The sequence below is a fragment of the Oncorhynchus mykiss genome, chromosome 19, assembly GCF_013265735.2.
Source record: "Oncorhynchus mykiss isolate Arlee chromosome 19, USDA_OmykA_1.1, whole genome shotgun sequence".
Lineage (NCBI taxonomy): Eukaryota > Metazoa > Chordata > Actinopteri > Salmoniformes > Salmonidae > Oncorhynchus > Oncorhynchus mykiss.
In genome coordinates, this window is record NC_048583.1 from 61,700,499 (window position 1) to 61,723,353 (window position 22,855).

The 22,855-nt window shown below is 41.8% G+C and overlaps 1 protein-coding gene across 1 annotated transcript; it reads left to right on the forward strand.

Annotated features, from left to right (window-relative positions):
• The first annotated feature begins 206 nt into the window (after positions 1-206).
• Positions 207-5,645, forward strand: LOC110498259 (zinc finger protein 239). The gene is made up of 4 exons (XM_036955297.1): positions 207-404; positions 2,173-2,293; positions 2,902-3,015; positions 3,385-5,645. Exons 1-4 carry the CDS (start codon positions 366-368, stop codon positions 4,152-4,154), a joined length of 1,044 nt encoding a protein of 347 aa, XP_036811192.1. The 5' UTR covers positions 207-365; the 3' UTR covers positions 4,155-5,645.
• Positions 5,646-22,855: the final 17,210 nt, after the last annotated feature.

Here is a 22,855-nt window from a genome sequence, read left to right on the forward strand (position 1 = left end):
GCTGGAATGGGATAAATGGAACGGTATCATAAAACACATCAAACATATTGAAACCACGTTTGACCCCGTTCCATTTGTATAACCTCTTCTGGTGTGTGTGTTGTTGTTCGGTTTGCCAAGGAGCAGAATCCAACATTGCATAATGATTATATCACGCCTGTGATTCCCACTCCCGTACAACAGGTGGCGTAAGTCTACATCTGTGTAGCTTGACAACAGGCCTAGTCTGTCGAAGGAGAAAATGCGGAAATTGACATTGCGTTTGTTTTGGGGATCTTTATTTTTTTGGTGGGGGAAGGCGATGTCAAGGCATAAATAACACTACTCGTCAAACAATGAACAAAAAACTTTACAAAAAAAAATAAATGTATGATTTCGCTTTAACTACCAAAACAAGGCTTCAGGTAAGAATCCCCTCCATTAGTCGAAGGGGTCTGTTGTAAGGCAGATGGCCAGGCATGGCCTAGCTACCTTTAGCAACCTATTGACGATAGTATCTTCTCAGTAAACCACATTTCCATCCACTGTTTTTTATTTATTTATTGTGAAGTCGTACTGTATATAAAAAGAAAAATCACAAACCCTACAGCTGTGGCAATAGATACACATTTGTTCGTTTGACATGGTGGGATATTTTTTGTGTCAGTAAAATGTAATTATGTGAGAAATAGCTTGTGGGGAAACATATCATATCGAAGTGAATTTGTGATTCACACGTGATGCCGTGTGGTTCTGCCACTATGGATCAGCAGACCGTGTAGTTTTATTAAACTCCAAATTAAGTATATTATGGTGAATTTCACAGGGTGGTGAAAGTGCACGGTGATGAGCTTGATGCACCTTTCCAATAAACCTCAATGGTCTAATTCTGGTGTCATGGTGACTGATGGGTTTACTGCCTTTTTGACAAATAAAAATATTCCTGCTCTTATCCATAATAAACTCATGTATACTTTTTTTTTTTTTTTTAATACTGTCTGCTGCCACTGTTTTAAAACAGATACAGTAAGTGAGTGTATATTTTGCATTTGTGAAATTATTTTTGACGTGATATGAAAGTAGAGGGCCTTGTGTTTCTAAAATCGTACCGCAATTAGGAATTTATTCAAGTTTAGATGGAGTACTTGGCTGCCAGTGCCGTTTCGCCTCTAAGGAGAGCATGTAAGGTCATTGGACTATGAAGGTGTTCGCATACAGGTTCAGTTTGCTCCTAGCAGAACTCGGCTAAGAGAAGCGACCGTCTGCTCGCATACTCCCTAATGACCTTCGCTTGAAAAACTTGGAGGGAAAAAAAAGCGGCAATATTACGGTTTGTCCCTGTTGAGCCACCGTAGCAACAGCATAGCCAGAAACACTTCCTCAAAATAGTCGGATTTAATCATTGATAAATCATGGAATCTGTCATTAATTTTGACGGTTTTGCCGAAGAGGTATTAGTGGCGCAATTTTACATCTACCTAACATGTTTGGTGCAGTATTTCTCAAGTGAAAAAAAATTGCATGGAAACTAGTCTTCTCTCCTTTGAATGACAACCAACACTTAATTTTCCCACTCCTACTAGGAGTAGTACTGTTGACCGATCACTGACAAAGGGGTGTATCCTTCAGCTACTGACCTTTGCCTTGCCTCAACAACAACAACAACAACAAAAATGTGTGTCGGCACGAAAAGCCGAAGACCAAAACGAACAAAAACATCACCAAATGTTGTAGTAATATATGTGCCAATTGTTTCGCCTGGGAAGCATTCCGCTTAAAGAGTCCAGTTAGGCTCCTTCAGTCCATTACAGGGCTAGATAAGAACCCAAACCCCATATAGCTAACGTTAGCCAGCTACATGTACCTTACAATTTTAGACTTTATTTAGTAGCTTAGCCAGCCAAAGGCCCGGGATAGGGAACTGACTTTCCGTGGCAATAATTGAATACATCGGAAAATACGGGATGTTTTTATTTAAATTTTTTTAAGCAAGGGACGTGTGATTGCGGATTAGTTTAAAAAAAAAAGTATTGGTCGTATGTATAGGATGCATATGGTATATCAATTTTACACATGTTTGGGGTAAGGAGGGATTGGCGGGGGGGGGGTAACTAGGAGGTAACTAGCTAGCAAGCCATCAAATGATGTAACAGTCCTGCATTTCATACAGACTTTTTTATTTTTATTTGACAGGTTTTGTGCATCACAGGAGAGATGGCGTCAGTGAAAGACAGCAGTCAAACACTCCTGCTCAATGTCATCACGAAAGATAAAGAGGAGGAAGTGAAGATTTGGGAATGTGACGATTACCCAGGTAAGGAAGGGAATGTGACGATTACCCAGGTAAGGAAGGGAATGTGACGATTACCCAGGTAAGGAAGGGAATGTGACGATTACCCAGGTAAGGAAGGGAATGTGACGATTACCCAGGTAAGGAAGGGAATGTGACGATTACCCAGGTAAGGAAGGGAATGTGACGATTACCCAGGTAAGGAAGGGAATGTGACGATTACCCAGGTAAGGAAGGGAATGTGACGATTACCCAGGTAAGGAAGGGAATGTGACGATTACCCAGGTAAGGAAGGGAATGTGACGATTACCCAGGTAAGGAAGAACAGGTTTTCTCGTCCGAGGGCAACGGTGTCTGCTGGTTTTCATTACTTACCTTTTTAGCCAGACAGATTGATTACGTTATTTTTTTTTTTTAAAGACACTATCCTATTTTTCATGTGCTGTTGTGGCTTGAGCACGTCAGATTAAAATACATACTTGGGTTATTTAGTTGTTTGCAGTGCCACTTTGTGACGTGGTTTTAGTAATAAATAAATAAATTTATCCCCTGCAAGTTGACTACTTTCAACACTATAGTTTTGATGTGTATTGCAAGCTTCTGATAATGTTCGTCTGTTCTCGTTCACACAGGAGAGAGTCCAGAGGCGCAGTCAGAAAAGATGGCCGACAGCAGTCAAACACTGGGGCTGAATGTCATCGTTAACAGAGAGGAGAAGGAAGACGTTGGTGAATCTGTTGATCCTGGTAAAAATCAGGTTTTATGTAGAATTTTTAGGCCTGTCAGAGTATTCATATTATTCATATTATTTTTTTTTTTAATGAGTTGATTAATCTCAGATTAAAGGTGCTCACCAGTGGTAGTAGAACTCATTGTAAATATAATACATAGCCTAATTAAATTAAGGTAAAATAAAACTAGGTAGAATAAAACAAAATAAAAAGGTAGCCCCACCATGGATCTCCATACACTTCAAGCAGAGAAACCTCCCATTTAAAGCAGAGTTGTCTATATCCATTTTCAGTACTGCTTAATTGTGCACGTCTTTTATTAGAATTTGATGCAATGATTGTGTTACACCTGTTCATCTGTTGTTCTGCTGTCATTTTACACAGGAGAGACCCCTAACTCCTCTGACCAAGTCGAGACATTTCCAGCTTCAGTGAAGCAACGTCGGAAAGTGACCAAAGTAAAGAAGCCTCACCGCTGTCCCCACTGTGAGAAGAGTTTCCCTTTCCTTTCATATCTTGAAAGACACGTGCGTAAACATTCTGGAGAGAAGCCTTATTCCTGTTCTGACTGTGGGATGAGTTTCTCCCAACTGAGTGGCTTGAACGTGCACCATCGAACGCACACTGGAGAGAAGCCTCACCGCTGTCCTCACTGTGAGGAGAGTTTCCCATTTCCATCATATCTTGAAAGACACGTGCGTAAACATTCTGGAGAGAAGCCTTATTCCTGTTCTGACTGTGGGATGAGTTTCTCCCAACTGAGTGGCTTGAACGTGCACCATCGAACGCATACTGGAGAGAAGCCTCACCACTGTCCTCACTGTGAGAAGAGTTTCCCATTCCCATCTTATCTTGAAATACACCTGCGGAAACATTCTGGAGAGAAACCGTACTCCTGCTCCGACTGTGGGAAATGCTTCACAACATCAAGTCATCTAACCTCTCATCGGAGAACTCACACAGGGGAGAAGCCTTACTCCTGCTCTGACTGTGGGAAGAGTTTCCCATTCCCATCATATCTTGAAAGACACCTGCGGAAACATTCTGGAGAGAAGCCTTACTGCTGCTCCGACTGCGGGAAATGCTTCACCACATCAAGCAATCTAACGCTACATCAGAGTGCACACAGGGGAGAAGCCTTGGAGCCAATTTGAGTTCAAAAGAATTTACCCAAAAAGAAAAAGAACGGAAATGAAAAATATCATTGTGAAGTAATGCATGGTGAAACTGAAATGTAAAAAACAAAAACAATTCTGTAAACAAAAAAGTGAATTGTATGAAAAAAAAAAATGTCGAATTCAAACACATTGAAAATGATTTTCAAAGCATTCAGTTGATGTTTGCATCCAATCTTTAAAGTTGATTTAGTCAAATAACTTGTTTTCGCTCTTGGATTTAGTCCTTGCAATGACAATTATATTCCACCTTCAAGTCATCTTTTCTCTCTTCCAAGTTTTGGTACTCTTGACCTGGAGGCAGGGTTAGAGGGGATGGGCGTGTCCAATGTTAGAGGGGATGGGCGTGTCCAATGTTAGAGGGGATGGGCGTGTCCAATGTTAGAGGGGATGGGCGTGTCCAATGTCAGAGGGGATGGGCGTGTCCAATGTTAGAGGGGATGGGCGTGTCCAATGTCAGAGGGGATGGGCGTGTCCAATGTTAGAGGGGATGGGCGTGTCCAATGTTAGAGGGGATGGGCGTGTCCAATGTTAGAGGGGATGGGCGTGTCCAATGTCAGAGGGGATGGGCGTGTCCAATGTTAGAGGGGATGGGCGTGTCCAATGTTAGAGGGGATGGGCGTGTCCAATGTTAGAGGGGATGGGCGTGTCCAATGTTAGAGGGGATGGGCGTGTCCAATGTTAGAGGGGATGGGCGTGTCCAATGTTAGAGGGGATGGGCGTGTCCAATGTTAGAGGGGATGGGCGTGTCCAATGTTAGAGGGGATGGGCGTGTCCAATGTTAGAGGGGATGGGCGTGTCCAATGTTAGAGGGGATGGGCGTGTCCAATGTTAGAGGGGATGGGAGTGTCCAATGTTAGAGGGGATGGGAGTGTCCAATGTTAGAGGGGATGGGAGTGTCCAATGTTAGAGGGGATGGGCGTGTCCAATGTTAGAGGGGATGGGAGTGTCCAATGTTAGAGGGGATGGGCGTGTCCAATGTTAGAGGGGATGGGCGTGTCCAATGAGCCACAGCCTTGGAGTGGCAGCATTCCTCCAGTACCCCCCCCAACAGGACACATTCTTATTGGACAAGCACACCTGATTCAACTTGTCAACTAATCATCAAGTTCTCAAATTTTATTTTTTTACTTTAACCTTTATTTAACAAGGCAAGTCAGTTTTAAGAACAAATTCTTATTTTCAATGACGGCCTAGGAACGAGTGGGTTAACTGCCTTGTTCAGGGGAAGAACGACAGATTTTTACCTTGTCAGCTCGGGGGATTCGATCCAGCAACCCTTTCGGTTACTACTGGTCCTAACGATCTAACCACTAGGCTACCTTGCCTCAATGAGCTGAATGAGGTGTAGGGCTAGAACAAAAATGTGTAGTGTTGGAGACCAGGGTTGGGAAACACCGTCCTAACCAATAGGTTACTTGCACAATGTCGTAAAAACAACTTCCTGGTAATAAAGGTCATGGAAATCTGTTTCCTGGCGAACGGCTTCGTTTTTAGCTGCTTTTTTTGTTACCTGTATTAGCTTGCAATTTCGCTCAAGTCCTTCTCCTATTTGTAACAGTAGTGCACTATATCGGGAATAGAGTGTGATTTGGGACGTAACCTGGGTTTCAGAGCAGTAAGTTGCTTGGACACTATACAGACAAACAAACAAACAAAAATTATATACAGGGCATTCGGAAAGTATTCAGACCCCTTGACTTTTCCCACATTTTGTTACGTTACAGCCTTATTCTAAAATGGATTAAATTGTTGTTGTTTTTTTACCCTCATCAATCTACATACAATTACCACATAATGACAAAACCAAAATATAATATTTCTTGGAACTTTTAAGCCAACAATATGTTTCTGTCCATTTCTGTTTTATTTGTTCCATTGGTTGTGTGTGTGTGTGTGTGTGTGTGTGTGTGTGTGGTCAGATTTCTACACAGCAGATTTCTCCTCCAACTCGAGCTCAGGTCTCCTGTGAGAGGGTATGGTATGCTTGATGTGCATCCCTACACCTCCCCCTTGTCTGCTTCTGTGTCTATTATAGAGAACATATTCCTTTCAATGTCCACCACAGAGCTGGGAATAGTGTCTGATAGCTAAGGCCAAGGATGGGAATGGAATAAAAAGGTTGAATGAAAACCTGGTTGTAGATGCAGAAAGGGGACTAAGGAGAAGGAAGGAGACGCGTTCTGTCTCCTAGAGGTGATCGTACTTTGGTGCGAAAAGTGCAAATCAATCCCAGAACAACAGTAAAGGACCTTGTGAAGATGCTGGAGGAAACAGGTTCAAAAGTATCTATTTCCACAGTAAAACGGGTCCTATATCGACATAACCTGAAAGGCAGCTCAGCAAGGAAGAAGCCACTGCTCCAAAACCGCCATACAAAATGCCAGACTACGGTTTGCAACTGCACATGGAGACAAAGATCGTACTTTTTTGGAGAAATGTCCTCTGGTCTGATGAAACAAAAATAGAACTGTTTGGCCATAATGACCATCATATTATTTAGAGGAAAAAGGGGGAGGCTTGCAAGCTGAAGAACACCATCCCAATCGTGAAGCACGGGGGTGGCAGCATCATGTTGTGGGGATGCTTTGCTGCAGGAGGGACTGGTGCACTTCACAAAATAGATGGCATCATGAGTTAGGAAAATTATGTGGATATATTGAAGCAACATCTCAAGACATCAGTCAGGAAGTTAAAGCTTGGTTGGAAATGGGTCTTCCAAATGGACAATGACCCCAAGCACACTTCCAAAGTTGTGGCAAAAGGGCTTAAGGACAACAAAGTCAAGGTATTGGAGTGGCCATCACAAAGCCCTGACCTCAATCCTATAGAAAATGTGTGTGCAGAACTGAAAAAGCGTGTGCGAGCAAGGAGGCCTACACACCAGACTCAGTTACGCCAGCTCTGTCAGGAGGAATGGGCCAAAATTCACCCAACTTATTGTGGGAAGCTTGTGGAAGGCTACCCAAAACTTTTGACCCAAGTTAAACAATTTAAAGGTAATGCTACCAAATACTAATTGAGTGTATGTAAACTTCTGACCCACTGGGATTGTGATAAAATAAATCAAAGCTGAAATAAATCATTCTCTCTACTATTATTCTGACATTCCACATTCTTAAAATAAAGTGGTGATCGTAACTGACCTAAAATTGATTTTTTACTAGGATTAAATGTCAGGAATTGTGAAAAACTGAGTTTAAATGTATTTGGCTAAGGTGTATGTAAACTTCCGACTTCAACTGTGTGTAAGTAAAGCCTGATTTTATTTTAATGATGAGGAAATTATTCAATTGTACAAAGTATCGTAGGAAATTCACGTCTGTTGTTGTATGCATCTGTTGGTCAACAGATACCTTTAAAAAAAAAAGTAGGGGCATGGATCAGAAAACCAGTCAGTATCTGGTGTGACCATACTTTGCCTTGTGCAGTGTGACACATCTCCTTCACATAGAGTTGATCAGGACGTTGATTGTGGCCTGTGGAATGTTGTCCCACTCCTCCTCAATGGCTGTGTGAAGTTGTTGGATATTGGCAGGATCTGAAACGCTGACGTACACGTTGATCCAGAGCATCCCAAACTGGGGTACGCCAAATAAAAATGTAATTCACATTTCAAATATATATATTTTTTTAAAGTTTCTATTCTTCACATTTTCAAACAGGGCTATACATTTGGTTGAGGTTTTTCTTCACACCTAAATAGCCTCATTTCACTGCCAAAAAATAATCTAGTGTTCAGTGAAATAACAACACAATGTCAAATACAGGTACAGCCTAGTCAAATAATTAACATCCAATCACATTAACCGTTACTCTCTCGTGGGAAATCCACTAACGGTCCGTATGAGCCAAACGGAGCTGCTGCTCATGTTGGTATCTGTACTGATGGAGCAAAAGCCATGACAGGGAGACATAGTGGAGTGGTAACGTGGGTGCAAGCAGTTGCTCCCGACTTGGGTTCACTGCAGCATCCACCGAGAGGCTCTTGGGTACACTGCAGCAGTCACAGAGAGGCTCTTGGGTACACTGCAGCAGTCACCGAGAGGCTCTTGGGTACACTGCAGCATCCACCGAGAGGCTCTTGGGTCCACTGCAGCATCCACCGAGAGGCTCTTGGGTAGACTACAGCATCCCCTGAGAGGCTCTTGGGTCCACTGCAGCATCCACTGAGAGGCTCTTGCTGCCAAGGGAATGACTGACAGCTTGAAAGACGTTTTGGACACTACAGTGAAAATGGTTAACTTTGTTAAAGCAAGGCCCCTGAACTCTGTATTTTCTTCATTATGCAATGATATGAGCTGCGACCATGTAACGCTTTTACAACATAGAGGAGTGCTGGTTATCAAGGGGCAAAGTATTGACATGTTTTTTAAAATTGAGAAACGAGCTTAAAGTTCTCTTTACTGACCATAATTTTCTGATTACTTGCATGTTTCTCAGTTTCTCACACGACTGGCCTATCTGGGTGATGTTTTTTCTCGCCTGAATGATCTGAATCTAGGATTACAGAGACTCTCTGCAACTATATTCAATGTGCGGGACAAAATTAAGGCTATGATTAAGAAGTTGGAGCTCTTCTCTGTCTGCATTAACAAGGACAACACACAGGTCTTTCCATCATTGTATGATTTTTTTATGTGTAAATGAACTCAAGCTTACAGACAATGTCAAATGTGATATAGCGAAGCACCTGAGTGAGTTGGGTGTGCAATTACGCAGGTACTTTCCCGAAATGGATGACACAAACAACTGGATTCGTTATCCCTTTCATGCCCTGCCTCCAGTCCACTTACCGATATCTGAACAAGAGAGACTCACGGAAATTGCAACCAGCGGTTCTGTTAAAATATAATTTAATCAGAAGCCACTGCCAGATTTCTGGATTTAGCTGCCCTCAGAGTATCCTGCCTTGGCAAATCACGCTGTTAAGACACTGATGCCCTTTGCAACCATGTACCGATGTGAGAGTGGATTCTCAGCCTTCACTAGCATGAAAACTAAATACAGGCACAGACCGTGTGTGGAAAATGATTTAAGACTGAGACTCTCTCCAAAACATTGATAAAATGCAATTGTGTTCGTTGTACATAGCTCATACCTGCCCCATACCATAACCCCACAGCCACCATGGGGCACTCTGTTCACAATGTTATCAGCAAACCGCTCACCCCCACAACACCATACACTCTGTCTGCCATCTGCCCGGTGCTGTTGAACCGTGGATTCATCCATAAAGAGGACACCTCTCCAGCGAGGCCAATGGCCATGAGCATTTTCTCACTGAAGTCAGTTACAATGCAGAACTAGTCGGGTCAAGACCATGGCGAGGACGACGAGCATGCAGAGGAGCTTCCCTGAGACGGTTTCTGACAGATCTCTGACTCATTCCGGTCTCATTCGGTCCCACTTCACAGTAGAATCCTCAAACAAGTTTCTAAAGACTGTTGACATCTAGTGGAAGCCTTAGGAAGTGCAACATAACCAATATCCCACTGTGTTTTCAATAAGGGCGGGGTTGAAAAACTACAAACCTCAGATTTCCCACTTCCTGGTTGGACTTCTTCTCTGGTTTTTTCCTGCCATACGAGTTACGTTATACTCACAGACATCATTCAAACAGTTTAAGAAACTTCAGAGTGTTTTCTATCCAATACTAATGATAATATGCATATATTAGCAACTGGGACTGAGGAGCAGGCCGTTTACTCTGGGCACCTCTGGGCACCTTTCATCCAAGCTACTCAATACTGCCCCTGCAGCCATAAGAAGTTAATCAGCTTCCACACCTGACAGGTGGATGGATTATCTTGGCAAAGGAGAAATGCTCACTAACATGGATGTAAACAAACTGTTATTTCACAACCATGTAACACATATCAGTGTTGTTTCAAAACCACATATCACTGTTGTTTCCCATTAACCTATCACATGCAGTGCCTTGCAAAAGTATTCATCCCCCTTGGCGTTTTTCCTATTTTATTGCATTACAACCTGTAATTTAAATTGATTTTTATTTGGATTTCATGCAATGCACAAAATAGTTCAAATTGGTAAGGTGAAATTTACAAAATAACTTGTTTAAAAAAAATGAAAAAAACAACTGAAAAGTGGTGTGTGCATATGTATTCACCCCCTTTACTATGAAGCCCCTAAATAAGATCTGGTGCAACCAATTACCTTCAGAAGTCACATAATTAGTAAAATAAAGTCCACCTGTGTGCAATCTAAGTGTCACATGACCTCAGTATATATACACCTGTTCTGAAAGGCCCCAGAGTTTGCAACACAACCAAGAAAGCAGCATCATGAAGACCAAGGAGCTCTCCAAACAGGTCAGGGACAAAGTTGTGGAGAAGTACAGATCAGGGTTGAGTTATAACAAAATATCAGAAACTTTGAACATCCCACGGAGCACCATTAAATCCATTATTAAAAAGTGAAAGAATATGGCACCACAACAAACCTGCCAAGAGAGGGCCGCCCACCAAAACTCACGGACCAGGCAAGGAGGACATTAATCAGAGAGGCAACAAAGAAACCAAAAATAACCCTGAAGGAGCTGTAAAGCTCCACAGCAGAGATTGGAGTACCTGTCCATACGGCCACTTTAAGCTGTACACTCCACAGAGCTGGGCTTTACAGAAGAGTGGCCAGAAAAAAAGCCATTGCTTAAAGAAAAAAACAAGAAAACACGTTTGGTGTTCGCCAAAAGGCATCTGGGAGACTCCCCAAACATATGGCAGAAAGTACTCTGGTCAGATGAGAAAAAAATTGGGCTTTTTGGCCATCAAGGAAAACACTATGTCTAGCGCAAACCCAACACCTCTCATCACCCTGAGAACACCATTCTCACAGTGAAGCATGGTGGTGGCAGCATCATGCTGTGGGGATTTTTTTTATCGGCAGGGACTGGGAAACTGGTCAGAATTGAAGGAATGATGGATGGCGCTAAATACAGGGAAATTGTTGAGGGAAACATGTTTCAGTCTTCCAGAGATTTGAGACTGGGACGGAGGTTCACCTTCCAGCAGGACAATGACCCTAAGCATACTGCTAAAGCCACACGTGAGTGGTTTAAGGGGAAACATTTAAATGTCTTGGAATGGCCGAGTCAAAGCCCAGACCTCATTCCAATTGAGAATCTGTGGTATGACTTAAAGATGGCTGTACACCTGTGGAACCCATCCAACTTGAAGGAGCTGGAGAAGTTTTGCCTTGAAGAATGGGCAAAAATCCCAGTGACTAGATGTGTCAAGCTTATAGAGACATACCCCAAGAGACTTACAGATATAATTGCTGCAAAAGGTGGCTCTACAAAGTATTGAGTTTGGGGTGGTGAATAGTTAGGCACGCTCAAGTTTTCATTTTTTTGGTCTTATTTCTTGTTTGTTGTTTCACAACCACAAAAATATAAAAACATACTGAAAAGTTTATTTGCTGCGAAACTTAAACGTGAAATAACTCATTTTATTCCGTTTTAATAATCTGTTATGAATTGTATGACGATCCTCAGATCGCACTTCACACTGAAATAGACTTTTATGCTTTAATATGTTTTTATACTTGTTGATGTATGTAACTGTAACTCTCAGGCTGAAGCAGCTGCCTAGTTTTGGTTATCTAATAAATCTAACCAATCAATCAACTACTTACTGGGGGAAATGGAAGCAGAAGTGGCACACCTGATACTCTCGGCTGCAGGATTCAGAGAGGTGCCTGTTGCAGGCATTTACAACGAAAAAACAATGCAAATTAAACACTAAATGTATCACGTTCAATTGTGATTAGTTAGCTTTTTTTTTCAAGACTGCAACGTTTGGCAAAAGTTAAATCTAGACTTGGTTTCCTCTATCATAATCGTTCCTCTTTCACCCCAGCTGCTAAACTAACCCTGATTTAGATGACCATCATACCCTTGCTAGATTACGGAGACATAATTTATAGATCCGCAGGTAAGGGTGCTCTCGAGAGGCTAGATGTTCTTTACCAATCTGCCATCAGATTTGCCACCAATGCTCCTTATAGGACACATCACTGCACTCTATACTCCTCTGTAAACTGGTCATCTCTGTATACCCGTCACAAGACCCACTGGTTGATGCTTATTTATAAAACCCTTAGGCCTCACTCCCCCCTATCTGAGATATCTACTGCAGCCCTCATCCTCCACATACAACACCTGTTCTGCCAGTCACATTCTGTTAAAGGTCTCCAAAGCACACACATCCCTGGGTCCCTCCTCTTTTCAGTTCGCTGCAGCTAGCGACTGGAACGAGCTGCAACAAACACTCAAACTGGACAGTTTTATCTCAATCTCTTCATTCAAAGACTCAATCATGGACACTCTTACTGACAGTTGTGGCTGCTTTGTGTGATGTATTGTTGTCTCTACCTTCTTGCCCGTTGTGCTGTTGTCTGTGACCAATAATGTTTGTACCATGTTGTGTTGCTACCATGTTGTTCTTCTACCATGTTGTGCTGCTACTATGTTGTTGTCATGTTGTGCTGCTACCATGTTGTTGTCATGTTGTTTTGCTACCATGTTGTTGTCATGTTGTTTTGCTACCATGTTGTTGTCATGTTGTGTTGCTACCATGTTGTTGTCATGTTGTGTTGCTAACATGTTGTTCTTCTACCATGTTGTTGTCATGTTGTGCTGCTACCATGTTGTTGTCATGTTGTTTTGCTACCATGTTGTTGTCATGCTGTTTTGCTACCATGTTGTTGTCATGTTGTGTTGCTACCATGTTGTTGTCATGTTGTGTTGCTACCATGTTGTTGTCATGTTGTTTTGCTACCATGTTGTTGTTGTTGTGTTGCTACCATGTTGTTGTCATGTTGTGTTGCTACCATGTTGTTGTCATGTTGTGTTGCTACCATGTTGTTGTCATGTTGTGTTGCTACCATGTTGTTGTCATGTTGTGTTGCTACCATGTTGTTGTCATGTTGTGTTGCTACCATGTTGTCATGTTGTGTTGTTGTCATGTTGTATTGCTACCATGTTGTTCTTCTACCATGTTGTGCTGCTACCATGTTGTTGTCATGTTGTTTTGCTACCTTGCTGTGTTATCATGTTGTGTTGCTACCATGTTGTTGTCATGTTGTGTTTCTACCATGTTGTTCTTCTACCATGTTGTTGTCATGTTGTGCTGCTACCATGTTGTTGTCATGTTGTTTTGCTACCATGTTGTTGTTGTTGTGTTGCTACCATGTTGTTGTCATGTTGTGTTGCTACCATGTTGTTGTCATGTTGTGTTGCTACCATGTTGTTGTCATGTTGTTTTGCTACCATGTTGTTGTTGTTGTGTTGCTACCATGTTGTTGTCATGTTGTTTTGCTACCATGTTGTTGTCATGTTGTGTTGCTACCATGTTGTTGTCAGGTTGTGTTGCTACCATGTTGTTGTCATGTTGTGCTGCTACCATGTTGTTGTCATGTTGTTTTGCTACCATGTTGTTGTCATGTTGTGTTGCTACCATGTTGTTGTCATGTTGTGTTGCTACCATGTTGTTGTCATGTTGTATTGCTACCATGTTGTTCTTCTACCATGTTGTGCTGCTACCATGTTGTTGTCATGTTGTTTTGCTACCATGCTGTGTTGTCATGTTGTGTTGCTACCATGCTGTGTTGTCATGTTGTGTTGCTACCATGTTGCTACCATGTTGTTGTCATGTTGTGTTGCTACCATGTTGTTGTCATGTTGTTTTGCTACCATGTTGTTGTTGTTGTGTTGCTACCATGTTGTTGTCATGTTGTGTTGCTACCATGTTGTTGTCATGTTGTGTTGCTACCATGTTGTTGTCAGGTTGTGTTGCTACCATGTTGTTGTCATGTTGTTTTGCTACCATGTTGTTGTCATGTTGTGTTGCTACCATGTTGTTGTCATGTTGTGTTGCTACCATGTTGTTGTCATGTTGTATTGCTACCATGTTGTTCTTCTACCATGTTGTGCTGCTACCATATTGTTGTCATGTTGTTTTGCTACCATGCTGTGTTGTCATGTTGTGTTGCTACCATGCTGTGTTGTCATGTTGTGTTGCTACCATGTTGTTGTCATGTTGTGTTGCTACCATACTGTGTTGTCATGTTGTGTTGCTACCATGCTGTGTTGTCATGTTGTGTTGCTACCATGCTGTGTTGTTGTGTTAGGTATCTCTTTATGTAGTGTTGTGGTGTCTCTCTTTATGTAGTGTTGTGGTGTCTCTCTTTATGTAGTGTTGTGGTGTCTCTCTTTATGTAGTGTTGTGGTGTCTCTCTTTATGCAGTGTTGTGGTGTCTCTCTTTATGTAGTGTTGTGGTGTATCTCTTTATGTAGTGTTGTGGTGTCTCTCTTCATGTAGTGTTGTGGTGTCTCTCTTTATGTAGTGTTGTGTTGTCTCTCTTTATGTAGTGTTGTGGTGTCTCTCTTTATGTAGTGTTGTGGTGTCTCTCTTTATGTAGTGTTGTGTTGTCTCTCTTTATGTAGTGTTGTGGTGTCTCTCTTTATGTAGTGTTGTGGTGTCTCTCTTTATGTAGTGTTGTGGTGTCTCTCTTTATGTAGTGTTGTGGTGTCTTAGGACTCTCTTTATGTAGTGTCGTGTTGTCTCTCTGTATGTAGTGTTGTGGTGTCTCTCTTTATGTAGTGTTGTGGTGTCTTAGGACTCTCTTTATGTAGTGTTGTGTTGTCTCTCTGTATGTAGTGTTGTGGTGTCTCTCTTTATGTAGTGTTGTGGTGTCTCTCTTTATGTAGTGTTGTGGTGTCTTAGGACTCTCTTTATGTAGTGTTGTGTTAGGTATCTCTTTATGTAGTGTTGTGGTGTCTCTCTTTATGTAGTGTTGTGGTGTCTCTCTTTATGTATTGTTGTGGTGTCTCTCTTTATGTAGTGTTGTGGTGTCTCTCTTTATGCAGTGTTGTGGTGTCTCTCTTTATGTAGTGTTGTGGTGTCTCTCTTTATGTAGTGTTGTGGTGTCTCTCTTTATGCAGTGTTGTGGTGTCTCTCTTTATGTAGTGTTGTGGTGTCTCTCTTTATGTAGTGTTGTGTTGTCTCTCTTTATGTAGTGTTGTGGTGTCTCTCTTTATGTAGTGTTGTGGTGTCTCTCTTTATGTAGTGTTGTGGTGTCTCTCTTTATGTAGTGTTGTGGTGTCTTAGGACTCTCTTTATGTAGTGTTGTGGTGTCTCTCTTTATGTAGTGTTGTGGTGTCTCTCTTTATGCAGTGTTGTGGTGTCTCTTTTTATGTAGTGTTGTGGTGTCTCTCTTTATGTAGTGTTGTGGTGTCTCTCTTTATGTAGTGTTGTGGTGTCTCTAATTATGTAGTGTTGTGGTGTCTCTCTTCATGTAGTGTTGTGGTGTCTCTCTTCATGTAGTGTTGTGGTGTCTCTCTTTATGTAGTGTTGTGTTGTCTCTCTTTATGTAGTGTTGTGTTGTCTCTCTTTATGTAGTGTTGTGGTGTCTCTCTTCATGTAGTGTTGTGGTGTCTCTCTTTATGTAGTGTTGTGGTGTCTCTCTTTTTGTAGTGTTGTGGTGTCTCTCTTCATGTAGTGTTGTGGTGTCTCTCTTTATGTAGTGTTGTGGTGTCTCTCTTTATGTAGTGTTGTGGTGTCTCTCTTTATGTAGTGTTGTGTTAGGTCTCTCTTTATGTAGTGTTGTGGTGTCTCTCTGTATGTAGTGTTGTGGTGTCTCTCTTTATGTAGTGTTGTGGTGTCTCTCTTTATGCAGTGTTGTGTTGTCTCTCTTTATGTAGTGTTGTGGTGTCTCTCTTTATGTAGTGTTGTGGTGTCTCTCTTCATGTAGTGTTGTGGTGTCTCTCTTTATGTAGTGTTGTGGTGTCTCTCTTTATGTAGTGTTGTGGTGTCTCTCTTCATGTAGTGTTGTGGTGTCTCTCTTTATGTAGTGTTGTGGTGTCTCTCTTTATGTAGTGTTGTGGTGTCTCTCTTTATGTAGTGTTGTGTTGTCTCTCTTTATGTAGTGTTGTGGTGTCTCTCTTTATGCAGTGTTGTGTTGTCTCTCTTTATGTAGTGTTGTGGTGTCTCCATGTAGTGTTGTGGTGTCTCTCTTTATGTAGTGTTGTGGTGTCTCTCTTTATGTAGTGTTGTGGTGTCTCTCTTTATGTAGTGTTGTGGTGTCTCTCTTTATGTAGTGTTGTGGTGTCTCTCTTTATGTAGTGTTGTGTTGTCTCTCTTTATGTAGTGTTGTGGTGTCTCTCTTCATGTAGTGTTGTGGTGTCTCTCTTTATGTAGTGTTGTGGTGTCTCTCTTCATGTAGTGTTGTGGTGTCTCTCTTTATGTAGTGTTGTGGTGTCTCTCTTCATGTAGTGTTGTGGTGTCTCTCTTTATGTAGTGTTGTGTTGTCTCTCTTTATGTAGTGTTGTGGTGTCTCTCTTCATGTAGTGTTGTGGTGTCTCTCTTTATGTAGTGTTGTGTTGTCTCTCTTTATGTAGTGTTGTGGTGTCTCTCTTCATGTAGTGTTGTGGTGTCTCTCTTTATGTAGTGTTGTGGTGTCTCTCTTTATGTAGTGTTGTGGTGTCTCTCTTTATGTAGTGTTGTGTTGTCTCTCTTTATGTAGTGTTGTGGTGTCTCTCTTTATGCAGTGTTGTGTTGTCTCTCTTTATGTAGTGTTGTGGTGTCTCTCTTTATGTAGTGTTGTGGTGTCTCTCTTCATGTAGTGTTGTGGTGTCTCTCTTTATGTAGTGTTGTGGTGTCTCTCTTTATGTAGTGTTGTGGTGTCTCTCTTTATGTAGTGTTGTGGTGTCTCTCTTTATGTAGTGTTGTGGTGTTGTGGTGTCTCTCTTTATGTAGTGTTGTGGTGTCTCTCTTTATGTAGTGTTGTGGTGTCTCTCTTCATGTAGTGTTGTGGTGTCTCTCTTTATGTAGTGTTGTGTTGTCTCTCTTTATGTAGTGTTGTGGTGTCTCTCTTTATGCAGTGTTGTGTTGTCTCTCTTTATGTAGTGTTGTGGTGTCTCTCTTTATGTAGTGTTGTGGTGTCTCTCTTTATGTAGTGTTGTGGTGTCTCTCTTTATGTAGTGTTGTGGTGTCTCTCTTTATGTAGTGTTGTGGTGTCTCTCTTTATGTAGTGTTGTGGTGTCTCTCTTTATGTAGTGTTGTGGTGTCTCTCTTCATGTAGTGTTGTGGTGTCTCTCTTCATGTAGTGTTGTGTTGTCTCTCTTTATGTAGTGTTGTGGTGTCTCTCTTCATGTAGTGTTGTGGTGTCTCTCTTTATGTAGTGTTGTGTTGTCTCTCTTTATGTAGTGTTGTGGTGTCTCTCTTTATGCAGTGTTGTGTTGTCTCTCTTTATGTAGTGTTGTGGTGTCTCCATGTAGTGTTGTGGTGTCTCTCTTTATGTAGTGTTGTGGTGTCTCTCTTTATGTAGTGTTGTGGTGTCTCTCTTTATGTAGTGTTGTGGTGTCTCTCTTTATGTAGTGTTGTGGTGTCTCTCTTTATGTAGTGTTGTGTTGTCTCTCTTTATGTAGTGTTGTGGTGTCTCTCTTCATGTAGTGTTGTGGTGTCTCTCTTTATGTAGTGTTGTGGTGTCTCTCTTCATGTAGTGTTGTGGTGTCTCTCTTTATGTAGTGTTGTGGTGTCTCTCTTCATGTAGTGTTGTGGTGTCTCTCTTTATGTAGTGTTGTGTTGTCTCTCTTTATGTAGTGTTGTGGTGTCTCTCTTCATGTAGTGTTGTGGTGTCTCTCTTCATGTAGTGTTGTGGTGTCTCTCTTTATGTAGTGTTGTGTTGTCTCTCTTTATGTAGTGTTGTGGTGTCTCTCTTCATGTAGTGTTGTGGTGTCTCTCTTTATGTAGTGTTGTGGTGTCTCTCTTTATGTAGTGTTGTGGTGTCTCTCTTTATGTAGTGTTGTGGTGTCTCTCTTTATGCAGTGTTGTGTTGTCTCTCTTTATGTAGTGTTGTGGTGTCTCTCTTTATGTAGTGTTGTGGTGTCTCTCTTCATGTAGTGTTGTGGTGTCTCTCTTTATGTAGTGTTGTGGTGTCTCTCTTTATGTAGTGTTGTGGTGTCTCTCTTTATGTAGTGTTGTGGTGTCTCTCTTTATGTAGTGTTGTGGTGTCTCTCTTTATGTAGTGTTGTGGTGTCTCTCTTTATGTAGTGTTGTGGTGTCTCTCTTCATGTAGTGTTGTGGTGTCTCTCTTTATGTAGTGTTGTGTTGTCTCTCTTTATGTAGTGTTGTGGTGTCTCTCTTTATGTAGTGTTGTGTTGTCTCTCTTTATGTAGTGTTGTGGTGTCTCTCTTTATGCAGTGTTGTGTTGTCTCTCTTTATGTAGTGTTGTGGTGTCTCTCTTTATGTAGTGTTGTGGTGTCTCTCTTCATGTAGTGTTGTGGTGTCTCTCTTTATGTAGTGTTGTGGTGTCTCTCTTTATGTAGTGTTGTGGTGTCTCTCTTTATGTAGTGTTGTGGTGTCTCTCTTTATGTAGTGTTGTGGTGTCTCTCTTTATGTAGTGTTGTGTTGTCTCTCTTTATGTAGTGTTGTGGTGTCTCTCTTTATGCAGTGTTGTGTTGTCTCTCTTTATGTAGTGTTGTGGTGTCTCCATGTAGTGTTGTGGTGTCTCTCTTTATGTAGTGTTGTGGTGTCTCTCTTTATGTAGTGTTGTGGTGTCTCTCTTTATGTAGTGTTGTGGTGTCTCTCTTCATGTAGTGTTGTGGTGTCTCTCTTTATGTAGTGTTGTGTTGTCTCTCTTTATGTAGTGTTGTGGTGTCTCTCTTCATGTAGTGTTGTGGTGTCTCTCTTTATGTAGTGTTGTGGTGTCTCTCTTCATGTAGTGTTGTGGTGTCTCTCTTTATGTAGTGTTGTGGTGTCTCTCTTCATGTAGTGTTGTGGTGTCTCTCTTTATGTAGTGTTGTGTTGTCTCTCTTTATGTAGTGTTGTGGTGTCTCTTCATGTAGTGTTGTGGTGTCTCTCTTTATGTAGTGTTGTGTTGTCTCTCTTTATGTAGTGTTGTGGTGTCTCTCTTCATGTAGTGTTGTGGTGTCTCTCTTTATGTAGTGTTGTGGTGTCTCTCTTTATGTAGTGTTGTGGTGTCTCTCTTTATGTAGTGTTGTGTTGTCTCTCTTTATGTAGTGTTGTGGTGTCTCGCTTTATGCAGTGTTGCGTTATCTCTCTTTATGTAGTGTTGTGGTGTCTCTCTTTATGTAGTGTTGTGGTGTCTCTCTTCATGTAGTGTTGTGGTGTCTCTCTTTATGTAGTGTTGTGGTGTCTCTCTTTATGTAGTGTTGTGGTGTCTCTCTTTATGTAGTGTTGTGGTGTCTCTCTTTATGTAGTGTTGTGGTGTCTCTCTTTATGTAGTGTTGTGGTGTCTCTCTTTATGTAGTGTTGTGGTGTCTCTCTTCATGTAGTGTTGTGGTGTCTCTCTTTATGTAGTGTTGTGTTGTCTCTCTTTATGTAGTGTTGTGGTGTCTCTCTTCATGTAGTGTTGTGGTGTCTCTCTTTATGTAGTGTTGTGTTGTCTCTCTTTATGTAGTGTTGTGTTGTCTCTCTTTATGTAGTGTTGTGGTGTCTCTCTTCATGTAGTGTTGTGGTGTCTCTCTTTATGTAGTGTTGTGTTGTCTCTCTTTATGTAGTGTTGTGTTGTCTCTCTTCATGTAGTGTTGTGGTGTCTCTCTTTATGTAGTGTTGTGTTGTCTCTCTTTATGTAGTGTTGTGTTGTCTCTCTTTATGTAGTGTTGTGTTGTCTCTCTTTATGTAGTGTTGTGGTGTCTCTCTTCATGTAGTGTTGTGGTGTCTCTCTTTATGTAGTGTTGTGGTGTCTCTCTTTATGTAGTGTTGTGGTGTCTCTCTTTATGTAGTGTCGTGGTGTCTCTCTTCATGTAGTGTCGTGGTGTCTCTCTTTATGTAGTGTTGTGGTGTCTCTCTTTATGTAGTGTTGTGGTGTCTCTCTTCATGTAGTGTTGTGGTGTCTCTCTTTATGTAGTGTTGTGGTGCCTCTCTTTATGTAGTGTTGTGGTGTCTCTCTTTATGTAGTGTTGTGGTGTCTCTCTTTATGTAGTGTTGTGTTGTCTCTCTTTATGTAGTGTTGTGGTGTCTCTCTTTATGCAGTGTTGTGTTGTCTCTCTTTATGTAGTGTTGTGGTGTCTCTCTTCATGTTGTGTTGTGGTGTCTCTCTTTATGTAGTGTTGTGGTGTCTCTCTTTATGTAGTGTTGTGGTGTCTCTCTTTATGTAGTGTTGTGGTGTCTCTCTTTATGTAGTGTTGTGGTGTCTCTCTTTATGTAGTGTTGTGGTGTCTCTCTTCATGTAGTGTTGTGGTGTCTCTCTTTATGCAGTGTTGTGTTGTCTCTCTTTATGTAGTGTTGTGGTGTCTCTCTTCATGTAGTGTTGTGTTGTCTCTCTTTATGTAGTGTTGTGGTGTCTCTCTTCATGTAGTGTTGTGGTGTCTCTCTTTATGTAGTGTTGTGGTGTCTCTCTTCATGTAGTGTTGTGGTGTCTCTCTTTATGTAGTGTTGTGGTGTCTCTCTTCATGTAGTGTTGTGGTGTCTCTCTTTATGTAGTGTTGTGTTGTCTCTCTTTATGTAGTGTTGTGGTGTCTCTCTTCATGTAGTGTTGTGGTGTCTCTCTTTATGTAGTGTTGTGTTGTCTCTCTTTATGTAGTGTTGTGGTGTCTCTCTTTATGTAGTGTTGTGGTGTCTCTCTTCATGTAGTGTTGTGGTGTCTCTCTTTATGTAGTGTTGTGGTGTCTCTCTTTATGTAGTGTTGTGGTGTCTCTCTTTATGTAGTGTTGTGGTGTCTCTCTTTATGCAGTGTTGTGTTGTCTCTCTTTATGTAGTGTTGTGGTGTCTCTCTTTATGTAGTGTTGTGGTGTCTCTCTTCATGTAGTGTTGTGGTGTCTCTCTTTATGTAGTGTTGTGGTGTCTCTCTTTATGTAGTGTTGTGTTGTCTCTCTTTATGTAGTGTTGTGGTGTCTCTCTTTATGTAGTGTTGTGTTGTCTCTCTTTATGTAGTGTTGTGGTGTCTCTCTTCATGTAGTGTTGTGGTGTCTCTCTTTATGTAGTGTTGTGGTGTCTCTCTTTATGTAGTGTTGTGGTGTCTCTCTTTATGTAGTGTTGTGGTGTCTCTCTTTATGTAGTGTTGTGGTGTCTCTCTTTATGTCGTGTTGTGGTGTCTCTCTTTATGTCGTGTTGTGGTGTCTCTCTTCATGTAGTGTTGTGGTGTCTCTCTTCATGTAGTGTTGTGGTGTCTCTCTTCATGTAGTGTTGTAGTGTCTCTCTTCATGTAGTGTTGTGGTGTCTCTCTTCATGTAGTGTTGTGGTGTCTCTCTTGTCGTGATGTTTTGTCCTATATTTTTATTTTTAATCCCAGGCCCCGCCCCCACAGGAGGCCTTTTGTCTTCTGGTAGGCCGTCATTGTAACATAATAATTTGTTCCTAACTGACTTGCCTGGTTAAAACAAAGTTAAATACAATATATATAGATATAACTGTCATAAAATCATCCGTTCATAAAATCATCCGTTCCTGCTTTATCTAAAGCACCAGGAGGTGGCACTGTTGCCTTAAAGAAAGTGTGTGTGTGTGTGTGTGTGTTGTTGTGAGTGTGTGTTTGTGTGTGTTGTTGTGAGTGTGTGTGTGTGTGTGTGTGTGTTGTTGTGAGTGTGTGTTTGTGTTCTTGTACGTTAGAAACACCCTAAAATTATCATAAATCATAAAGCTCTAAAAGTTGGCGCTCTGTCCAAGTAGGAAGTGACAGAATCCTACCACAGCACCCACCACAGTTTCAAATCTACAGGCCACACTGTAGTCTAAGTTTTATTATTTTAGTTGTTTTGTGAAGGGGGGACACTCAACACTGTCTGCCTGCCTGCTTGTCTGGCTGCCTGTCTGTTGCTCTCTCTCTCTCTGCCTGTCTGTTGCTCTCTCTCTCTCTGCCTGTCTGTTGCTCTCTCTCTCTCTGTCTGTCTGTCTGCCTGCCTGTCTGCCTTTGCTGTCTGTCTGCCTTTGCTGTCTGTCTGCCTGTCTGCCTTTGCTGTCTGTCTGTCTGTCTGTCTGTCTGCCTTTGCTGTCCGTCTGCCTGTCTTTGTCTACTTGTCTCTCTGTCGCTATATAGGCTGAGAACCCCAAGGCAGATCAGCAATTATCTGCACACCTCACGTTCCAAAAAGAAACTGTAGATGCCATTCCTTTGTGTCCCTGTGATGGCCCCTTTCTCCTGTCATCACGTATGTTCCAATTAAAGAACAGAATGAAACACGGAGCTTCCCCTTCTCTCCCTCCTTCTACATTATTATATTGCCTTCCTTTGGCTTTCTAACCCAGAAACACAGAACACAGAACACAGAACACAGAACACAGAGCACAGAACACAGAACACAGAGCACAGAGCACAGAACACAGAACACAGAGCACAGAACACAGAACACAGATAATTTTGTATGGGTTATCATCACCATAGAATCTAAGTCAGTGCCTGTGATGTTCTCTAGGGATCTCCCATGTCACTGAGGCTGCCACAGCCGTAGAGATATAACGATTACAACAAATGAAGAAATTGACTTTAATGGGAATGTCTATTCTAGTAACTCTATTTCTATGGCCATGGCACCGTTTTTTGATCGTAGATGGATTTTGTCCAGGGATTCAGAGGTTTCTGATCCCATCCCTTTCTCTCTCTCCATCCCATCCCTTTCTCTCTCTCCATCCCATCCCTTTCTCTCTCCATCCCATCCCTTTCTCTCTCCATCCCATCCCTCTCTCTCTCCATCCCAT

Bases quoted from the DNA above. Each gene is read 5' to 3' on its own strand.
- LOC110498259 (XM_036955297.1), top strand. From the start codon at position 366: ATGTATGATTTCGCTTTAACTACCAAAACAAGGCTTCAG. The intron at 2,294-2,901 runs GTAAGGAAGGGA...TCGTTCACACAG, and splicing joins GGAATGTGACGATTACCCAG to GAGAGAGTCCAGAGGCGCAG. The intron at 3,016-3,384 runs GTAAAAATCAGG...CATTTTACACAG, and splicing joins TGGTGAATCTGTTGATCCTG to GAGAGACCCCTAACTCCTCT.